The sequence below is a fragment of the Dipodomys merriami genome, unplaced genomic scaffold (assembly GCF_024711535.1).
Source record: "Dipodomys merriami isolate MVZ:Mamm:240054 unplaced genomic scaffold, mDipMer1.0.p SCAF_31, whole genome shotgun sequence".
Taxonomy (NCBI): Eukaryota; Metazoa; Chordata; class Mammalia; order Rodentia; family Heteromyidae; genus Dipodomys; species Dipodomys merriami.
In genome coordinates, this window is record NW_027204604.1 from 16,059,201 (window position 1) to 16,069,075 (window position 9,875).

Below are 9,875 nucleotides of genomic sequence, written 5' to 3' on the forward strand. Positions count from 1 at the left end.
GCGGGCGATCGCTCCCCTCCCCGGGGCGGCCTGGGGACCCCCCGCTCCCCTCGTCCAGGCTCCGGAGCCGTCCCCGGGACAGCCTAGCGGTCCCAGCGCGCTCCGGGGACGGAAAGCTGCCGGGACGAAGCCGGTGTCCATCGGGGGAAGCTTACCTCGACGCCCCGGTGTCAGAGGTGTCCCCCCAAGATTTCCGCTGTCCTCGAGGGCGGGCTGGGGGGGGGGCGGCGTCCAGGGGTGCGGGCCAGCGTCGGCGATCGGAAGAGGATCTCTCTGTGCATCCAAAGAAACCAACTGCTGGGTGAAAATGCTCTCTCTCTCTCTCTCGCTCTCTCTCTCTCTCTCTCTCTCTCTCTCTCTCTCTCTCTCTCTCTCTCTCTCTCTCTCTCTCTCTCTCTCTCGTTTTAATTTTCCGTGTACTCTTTTCTGTTTCACCAGGAGAGCGGAGGGCGCGCCGGGCCCGGTGCCCGGGACGCGGGGAGGGTGCGCGCAGCCCGGGCCGCCTCTCCGGGGTGGGGAGAGGTGTTAATGGAGGGCTCGTAAAGCCCGGAGCATCTCGCGGCTGGCGCGGGCGGGGGGGGGGTGCTCTGCCGCCCCGCCGCGCGCCCCGGCTCCCCCCTCCCGCACCTCCCCTTCCCGCACCTCCCCACTCCCCCTCCCCTTCCCAGCCTTCGCCTTTCTGGAGCTGGTACCTAAACCACGCCGCCGCCAGCTGCTGCCTGTCTGGCGGGTGCCGGGGAGGCGGCTCCGGCGGGAACCCCGGCTGAGCCCGCACGGCCCGCCCCCCGCCCCCCGCAACGCCTTCCCATCCCGAACCTTCCACGAGTGCCCAGGCCGGGCGCGCTCCAGGGCGGGTGGGAGGGGCGGGGGTCCCGCGCATCTCGTCCCCTGCGGCCCCTCCAGAGATGGAGGGTGAGAACCCCTCCCCGCGCTCGAGCCCCCGTCCGGGGTGGGGGGCGGGGAGAGCAGCGCGACTCGGAACGGGGCGCGGGGGGGGGGCGTTACCTGCTCCCAGGTTCCCGCCGGGCCGCCGGAGGGAGAACGGAGGCGCCGCCGCCGGGGCCTCGGGCGCAGAGATCTACCCGCCGCTCCTCCCGGGGACCGGCTGGCCGCGCGGCCCGGGGCGGCGGGCGGGGGCGCGGCTCAGTCCCCGCGGGCGGGCGGGGGGCGCGCGCGGAGCGCTTCCCTCCCTTCCGTCCCCCCCCCGCGTGCGGCGCTCGCCGTGGCGTGGCCCGCGGGGGTGCGGAGCCCCGGGGCTTCGGTGTCTCCCCCCCCCACCTCTGCCGTCGGCGAAAACTGTGCCAATGGGGTCCTGCGGCGAGCAGAGGGGCAAAAAGATCCCAGCACGGCTCCCGGCGGACCAGAGAGAGAACACGCCCTCCCCCACCGCCCACCCCTAGAACACTTTGCCTTCAGAACTGACCCCACGGCCGGGCGCCCCGGCGAGGAGCCCAGTGTGCGCCCCGACGCCGGCCCGACCCCGCTCCGAGCCCAGGTTGTCAGCTGGCCTGCTGGGGCAGGGGGGGGTCCCCAACTGTTTCAGGTATTTGATAAGAATAAGCCCATCGCACGCACACGCGCGTGCGCTCACACGCACACAGGCTGCTGCGCGCACACCTGCGCACGCCCTCCGTGCACATCTGGGTCGGGTGGGGAGCGTGGGATCCATCTGAACCCCGAGCGCCCGGCCGCCCCCGATTCTCCCGCCCCCGGGTGCGCCCGGCGGGGGACCAGGGCGAGCCCGTCCGGCGCCGGGGGAACAGGGCCGGCCCGTGTCCGGCTCCACGCCGCCGCCGTGGGTGCTTTGGCCACTTGGGCTCGGAAACCCGATTCTCCTAAGCAGAACAAAAGGGACCCCCCTCCCACAATGGAGCCTCAGGGGCTGGGCCTTCTCCTGCAGCAACCGTCTTCCTGCCAGCGCCTCCTTCCCCTGCCTAGTCTGGAGTTGACGGCCCTAAGACCCACTGGGCTTTTGTTTGTTTGTGTCGGTCGTGGGGCTCGAACTCTGGGCCTGGGCGCTGTTCCTCAGCTCTTCAGCTCAAAGTGAGCGCTCTACCCCTTGAGCCACGGCGCCACTTCCGGTCTGGTGGTTTATTGGAGATAAGAGTCTCTCGGACTTTCCTGCCCAGGCTGGTTTTGAGCCCTGATCCTCAGATCTCAGCCTTCTGGGTAGCTGGGGTGACAGGCGTGAGCCTCCAGCGCCCCACTGGTTTGGTTTTTTTGTTGTTTGATGTTGGAGCTGTGCGTGCCAAACACATCTTGCCGACACCTTTGGAGAAGAGCTGTTTGGGACCTCCAGGTGCTGCTTGAAAGAATGAAAGTCCTTCTGCCCTCCCTTGGTCTACAGGAGGCCCTGCCCCGACCCCTGCCCAGGGAAGACCTTCCCACAGCGCAGGCTGGGTTAGAAACAATCTAGAAATCACAGGTCCGCCTCGATTGCTTGCGCCCTGGGACTGGAGGGGTACCAGGGCTGATGGGGGAGATCCGTGCATCCCATGAGTGTGCGCACACACCAAACATGAAACCGAAATGTTTATTTTACAACGTGCGAATACAATATAGCTTAAACCTCTGGCAGCGAGGCCCATTTATGTGGTTGTATAGCGTTTAACGCTGCAGCACCGCCCCACGCCACCCCTGACTGTGGTTCTTCAGTACTTTGCACTCCCCGACCCCACTACCAGCCAACTTCAGACCTCTGCCCGGGATCAGGTGCAAGGAAGGCGGAGAAGGGGTTGCTCCGCTCCCCGCAGCTCCTTCGCCGGCCGACAGCAAGGCTGGAAGGCCACCCAACAAGAATCACCAATGCCCACTCGGGAATCCGAATCGTGGGGAAGGCTACCTCCCCGGCCTGGGTCTTGGGCGGCCGGGGGCTGGGAAGATGGGCTGATTCCCATCCATCCCTCCAAGGGGTTTCCTCAAAACTGGCCTTTCTCAGGAGTCCTTTTCAAAATGAACTCTTTTACTGCTTCCCTAGTTCCATTTCCTTTTCTCCTCTGTGACTGCCATCCCCTGCCCAACCACAACCTCACCTGGCTGGCCTTCAAATCGAGAGGGGGAGAGGGGAGACAGGGACGGAGAGAGAGGGGAGAGGGGAAGGGAGAGAGAGCGAGAGTTTGAGTGTGGAGTGGGAATGGAGGCAATGGGTTGCTTCTTGACCTAAGAATATTCTAGGAACTGGCTCCCAAGGAATCTTCACGTCCTTCTGGAAAGATTAATTGCCTCCATGCTCACAATGCCAACTCCTCTAATTCCTTCCCCTCAAAACACAAGGCACAAGGCCTAACTCAGCTCATCATGGCCAGAGAACGTTCCTGGGGGCACAAAATTGCCAACAGTTTTGGGAGACAATTTAACATTAGATATTTTTTTTAAGTCATAAGTAAATACTCAAATTCCTAGGCTTCTTTTTTATCTATTTTTACAACTAAACAAGAGCTTTTAGTTTGAATTGAATGTGGTAGAAGGCACTAGAACTCTCTGGTTAGCTAAAACCTGAAAGCCTGGTGTAGTCTGAAGGTCTGGGGCAACCCCCCCCCACACCCAGCACCCCACAGCTGTTTCGTAAAGGGAAGGGGAAAGGTGAAGGTCAGCCTTCTTAAAGGGCTCAGCTAGCCAAGATGTGCGGAAAAACCACTGTTCTCATGGCCGAGCAAGAAGGTCTGGGAAGAAAGGTCAACAGCATCTCCTCACTCAGCTTGGAGACTGACCTCTCCCAAGAAGATTACCGCAGTGAAAGAAATCGAGGAAAAAGTAATCCAAGGTTTAAGGGGAGACTCACACAGGAAATGGTAAAAGAAATGGAGGAGGAAAGGCTGGCAGAGAGAAGGAGATTTCTTCAGTGGCCCATCCCCTCAAGGCAAGAGAGTGTCAAGATTTTATTGAAGGAACCATGGGAGGTTGAGAACATCTCATGTCACAGAATGGTGCTTCTCTGGGGCATTCATCTGTTCAGAGCATGATATCAATCCAGTGAGGAATAAGCTCCACCATTTGCCAGTAACTCTTGGATTGCTAACATGGACCAACCAGTAAAAGAACAAGGACTGAAGAAAACCCAGGGCTACTCAATGATCCCACAGCTACTCTGCTTTTCTGGTACAGCCATTACTTTTCTTTCTTCCACATGTGATTGATCATGAAGCAAAAGGATAGGAAAATAATTACCAATCTATCCCCCCAGAAACACACAGCATGTGTGACGTTTTGTGAGTTTATTTATGTTGTTGGAGATATATATTTAATATCAAAGTGGTGTTCAATGACTAACAACATAGAAAGCATGTGGTTTGGAGCTTTCTTTATTAAATAAAAGTTCAGTTAGAGAACTGCAATTTTGTCAAACATAAAAGTAAGAATTGAATTGCTTCTTTTTGGATGGATCTTTGACATTGACTTGACCATACGGACACTGAAAAAGAAATCAAACAAATGATTATTGCATCATGTAACCATTATCTCTAAAAAGCACACATTTCATGGTAAACAGAAGACACTACTAAGGAGGTTGTGTAGACCATTTGATCTATCAAGTCTTGAACCCTGAAGAGACTGAATAGTAAAACCTCAGGCAAATGGTCCTAATTAGGGTGCAGGAGCCATTTCCGAAATACATCCTTCCAACTTCAGGAATTTTACTGTCAAACACCACTCTTTAAAAAAAAATCCTTAGGTCCTCAATTTACACAAAGCTCTTACACATTTGATTAGAAACAGCTAATGGCACAGGTAGGAAAACACACTGAGTTTTTCAATAGTATTTACATTTAGTGTCTATTCCTTAATTATAAAGTGGTCCAGCCAAAGGAAATAACACCTTCTTGCAACGAAACATAAAAAGAGCTCTGCAAGTAGAGGGTATCTGTTTATAATCTTAATCTTAAAGCAAGAAAAAGAGGGGAGGGAGGAAGGGAAGGGAGAAGAAGGGAGGGGGACAGATGGAGGAAGAGAGGACAGCTGGAAGGGAGACAGAAAGAGGGAGGAGACATACAGAGGAAGGGAGGGAAGAAAAAAGGGAAGGAGACAAGGAGATAGAAAAGAGGGAAGGGGAGAAAGAGAAGGTGAAGAAGGGATGAGATAAAAATCTCAATCATTTGTAGGAAACTCACTTCTCAATGCTGGGCAAATTTCTATTTGTTCAGATTAATAAAAGAAAAATAAAAAGCTTTCTAGGGTCTAGTCTGCAACATGCTTGATTTCTTTTCCTGCTTTCTTTGTACCTGCCTAATGAAGCCAACTTATTTGAAACTTCATGAGTTTCCTTGCAATAAAGAGCTCCTATGAATTTCTTTTTGAGGGTCTGATGCTTACTTACAGGGAAACGCTACAAAGTTCCATTCACTTTAAAGGCCCTAGGTTGGTACTAAGGACTTCATTGTCCTTTGGTAAAGCAGCTTGTGAAAAGTGCACTCCAGGTCTATTTTCGCTTTTTATTTGACTTGTTTTTCAAATAATAGGTATTTACGAAGTTACAGAAGCTGGGCATACTGCTGCTGTAACGTGGGAGTTATTACTCAACTCACGTGTCGGCAGGCAGAGCCACAGCAAGAACCTCTCTGCAAGTGAGCCAGTCTTGTGAACACCGCAAGGCCGGTAGCAGGGTCGGCGTAGCTTAGCTGGCCAGCCTGCAGAGTAATACAATAAAGCGATTCATTAATCTTCATTAAGGTTCATCATATCTCCTCAGCATAGTCTCTGCTCCTAAAATACTGCAAAAATAATTTTTGGAAAAGTTTTAAATTTCTTCCCAGCAATTTAAACTGCACCTGCAATTACAGACCGAATGCATTTTGACATTTTACACTGTTTAAGTCCATATGATTAAAGGAGAAAATATATCGTTTGTGTGTGGGGGGGGGGGGAGAAGTTAATGGAAAAACAAGAACTCCTCTATACCTAGTAAGTATGTGGCTACCGCTCTGAGATTTTTCATTTGGTTTCTCAGTAACAAGCTTAATAACAGATGATTTTAAGAGCCTAAGAGGCTGAAAATGAACTTTTGCTCAGAAGTTGCAGTTGTAATTTCACTACTTACAATATGGGGATCATGATTTAGACTTACAGAGAGGTGCTAATCAAAACCAACAGTCCTTATAGGAAACCATTCCCTTCACTCTTATTGAACACTTTTCTATACCTTCATGATGCATTACTCCACTGCACGTTTTACACGTTTTCTTTTTTCCTCCTGGACTGCTATTAGCTCCATTTTGAAGTGAAAAAAGTACTGTTGTAACCTATTAACACTCACAGCTTTCAGAAGTTTGATGAAAAGCAACGTTTAGTAGGCTACTTCAAATGTTGAGAGATGTCTTCTGCCTGCATTTAAATGCAGTTAAAAAATTTGCAGTACTTAGTGTCAAGGTGAAGGTAAACTTTTTAGAACTTCTGTGGATCTGGGTCATTTGAGAGATAGTAGCCTTGAGATTTTTTTTGAGGAACTTTCCCATGGGCTTTCTATATAAGCCCTTAAGAATTAGTAACTCAAGAGTGCCACTCCTGGACAGACCTTCTTCATGAAAGTACATGTGAAACTAGCCTGCCTTCTGACACACACACACACACACACCACATTCTTTACCACTTAGGAATGACTTCGTCCATTATATAGTGTCTTATTTAATGGTGGGTATTTTATTCTGGTTGAGATTTTGAACCATCTTTTGTGTAAAAAAAAAAAAAGCATCCAGCAAAAGGATGAAGTTCAAGTGTAGGTTTACTCTGAGACCTTCCAGCACAGCCAGACCCGGGCAGCAGAAATTCAGTTGAGTCGGCAGGTCTCAGAGGCCTCCTAAATCCTCGGGATCACAGAGCACATTCCATGAAACCTGGGGCACAAACCACCCGTTGGCAGCGTGACTGATTGATTATCAAAGGACTTCACTTTGTGGCAAGAAAACAGGAAAGCACTGAAACTTCCTAGCACTTTTCTCCCATGCCAGCTTCTCAGTGTTTGGCGAGGGCCAGGCGCACGCGCGTGCCTCGGGGCATTCTCTGAGAATGGAGCCCTCGGAGCCTGCTGGCCTCCGCACACTTACTCTGCCCTCAGCAAACGAGTCTCAGATAATCCAGGCTGACAGCAGAGATTCAGGGGGTGCCCATCCATCCTGGGAGAAATGCAAGGAGGAGCTGATTGGAGCTCTGATTGGCTGGGGGGGGGGGACACCAGCCAGCTTGCTATTGGGTTTGCTCAGTGGTCTCCAGCACAGCCACCAGGCCTGCGATCGTGACACGGGTGAAGAAACACGTGTGAGTGCCCCAGAGAGAGGGGGAGAGGGAGAGACACAGACAGACAGAGCCAGAGCGAGAGAGACAGAGCAAGACAGAGGGACAGACAGAGACAGTCAGAGCCAGAGCGGGCCATAGAGAGAGAGAGACAGACAGAGCCAGAGAGCCAGCCAGCCAGCCAGAGAACAGAGACACAGACAGAGCCAGAGCCAGCCAGCCAGACAGACAGACAGAGACAGAGCGAGACAGAGAGACAAAGACAGACAGAGGCAAAGCCAGAGAGGGCCAGAGAGAGACAGAGACAAAGCGAGACAGAGATAGACAGAAACAGAGACACAGAGAGAGACAGAGACAGAGAGGAGAGAAGGGACAGTCTTCATCTCTGCACACTGCTGGTGTTTGCTTCAAGGCGCGCACACGCACGCGCACACGCGCACAGGCTCCCTGCACGCGCGCTGCACACCAGCGTCCGGCCATCTCCGCAGGTCCCCGGCCCTGCGGCCGCGCGTGGCGGCCCGGGGAGCCGGCCCGGCCGGTGACGGGGCTGGGGGAAACGCCGAGGACGCGGTGTCCGGAGGGGCTCGGCCGGGAGCTCGCCGCCTACCCGACGCCCGCGGACGGCGCGGGCCGGCACGGGGCGGGGGCTCCTCCCCTCCGCACCCCGGCCGCTCCGCTCCCCGCCGGACCAGGCGCCAAGGCCCTCGTCGGCCATCCGTGCGACTGCGACTGGACAGGACGGCGAGGGCGCGGACGAGGCCAGGCCGACCGCGGACGCCCGGCCTCCTCGCAGCCCCGGGGTCCGGAGGGTTCCGGGAGGCCGGCGCGCAGGCGCACGGACCGGGTAGGAGGGGGTGCGGGCAAAGGAGGTGCGCAGGCGTACTGGGCATGTTCGGGCCCAGGGAGGGAGCGGGCCGGGCGCGCATGCGCACAGACCCGGAAGGAGGGTAGCCAGACGAGGTGCGCAATCGCACGGAGCGCGCGGACCCTGGGAGTGAGCGGCAGCGGCCGGGAAACGCGCGCATGCGCACGGAGGGGCGCGCAGCTCGGGGGGCCTCACCGCGCACGCGGCTTCGTGCAGCTCCACAATCCGCCGCTCCGCCGCGGTGAGCGCTCGGCGCTCCGGCCGCCCCTCGGGCTTGCGGGTCGGGGGCCCGCCGCCGTCTCCCTCGGGAGCCGAGCACGGGACGAAGCAGAGCTGCTGTTGCCAACCTCTCCGGACGCCGAGAGCCGGAGGCCGCCTTCCGAGCGCCGCGCCCGCCAGCGCGGGGACCTGCCGGGCCGCCACGGCCGCCATGGCCGGCGCGGGGCTGCGGGGGCGGGGCGGCCGGCGCGGGGCTGCGGAGGCGGGACGGCCGGCGCGGGGCTGGGCGGGAGGCGGGGCGGCCGGCGCGGGGCTGGGCGGGAGGCGGGGCGGGAGGCGCGGGGCTGCGGGGGCGGGGCGGCCGGCGCGGGGCTGGGCGGGAGGCGGGGCGGCCGGCGCGGGGCTGGGCGGGAGGCGGGGCGGCCGGCGCGGGGCTGGGCGGGAGGCGGGGCGGCCGGCGCGGGGCTGGGCGGGAGGCGGGGCGGCCGGCGCGGGGCTGGGCGGGAGGCGGGGCGGCCGGCGCGGGGCTGGGCGGGAGGCGGGGCGGGAGGCGCGGGGCTGCGGGGGCGGGGCGGCCGGCGCGGGGCTGGGCGGGAGGCGGGGCGGCCGGCGCGGGGCTGGGCGGGAGGCGGGGCGGCCGGCGCGGGGCTGGGCGGGAGGCGGGGCGGCCGGCGCGGGGCTGGGCGGGAGGCGGGGCGGCCGGCGCGGGGCTGGGCGGGAGGCGGGGCGGCCGGCGCGGGGCTGTGGAGGCGGGGCGGCCGGCGCGGGGCTGCGGGAGGCGGATGGGAAATAGAAGGCTCGCTCCTTCCTTCCTTCCTCCCTCCCTCCCTCCCTCCCTCCCTCCCTCCCTCCCTCCCTCCCTCCCTCCCTCCCCCTCCCCTCCCTCTCCCCCTCCCCTCTCTCTTTCCGTGTCGCCCAGGCAGCTCTTGAACTCACATCCTCCCGCGCCCGGCCTCCCGCGCCCGGCCTCCCGCGCCAGGCAGCTTGACACGGACCCCTAAGGCCTCCGAGGAAGCGCTCGGGCAGTGCAGTTTTTGTGCTTTTCCTTTTGATTTCTCCTGTCAAAGTAGACTTCAGCCGGCGAAGCCCCACCGGTTCAAGGCCCCGCGATCCCTGACCTCCCCGGGCCTACCCAGGGAAGGCCGAAGCCCTCAGTGACGTCGGAAGCAGAGTCTTCGTGGCTTGGTTCTTTGGCTCGTCCTCAGAATTAGAAAAGGTGCTGTTTTCCTATCTTAAGCATTTGCAGAAATCCCAAGTGGAATTTCTGCTTTCTGTCTGAAAGGTCGTGGATGTCTTTATGTCCTCACGAAGTTCAATGAGGAAATGATCATTTCCGGTGATAGAATTAATATCCCACCCCCTCGAGTTTGAAGAGGAGAGTTGAAGAGTAACAATTTTGGTTCTTCATATGGAGAGCTGAGGGCAGAGGAGCTGATTTTGAGGGCATAAGTAGAATTTGTGGTTTATCCAAATCGCTGGGATGGAGCTCAGGGCCACAACAAGCCTCTACCAAAACAGCTACAAAAGTAGATTCCTTAGGTGCTTTAGATCACCAGTATCCCTGTTA

At 57.6% G+C, this 9,875-nt stretch overlaps 1 protein-coding gene across 1 annotated transcript; it reads right to left on the bottom strand.

The window, feature by feature from the left end:
* Positions 1–4,283: 4,283 nt before the first annotated feature.
* On the bottom strand, positions 4,284–8,566 carry CUNH1orf53 (chromosome unknown C1orf53 homolog). Its single transcript, XM_070041887.1, has 3 exons — positions 8,285–8,566; positions 5,523–5,624; positions 4,284–4,411 (listed from the first exon to the last, which is right to left on the bottom strand). Exons 1-3 carry the CDS (start codon positions 8,519–8,521, stop codon positions 4,340–4,342), a joined length of 411 nt encoding a protein of 136 aa, XP_069897988.1. The 5' UTR covers positions 8,522–8,566; the 3' UTR covers positions 4,284–4,339.
* Positions 8,567–9,875: the final 1,309 nt, after the last annotated feature.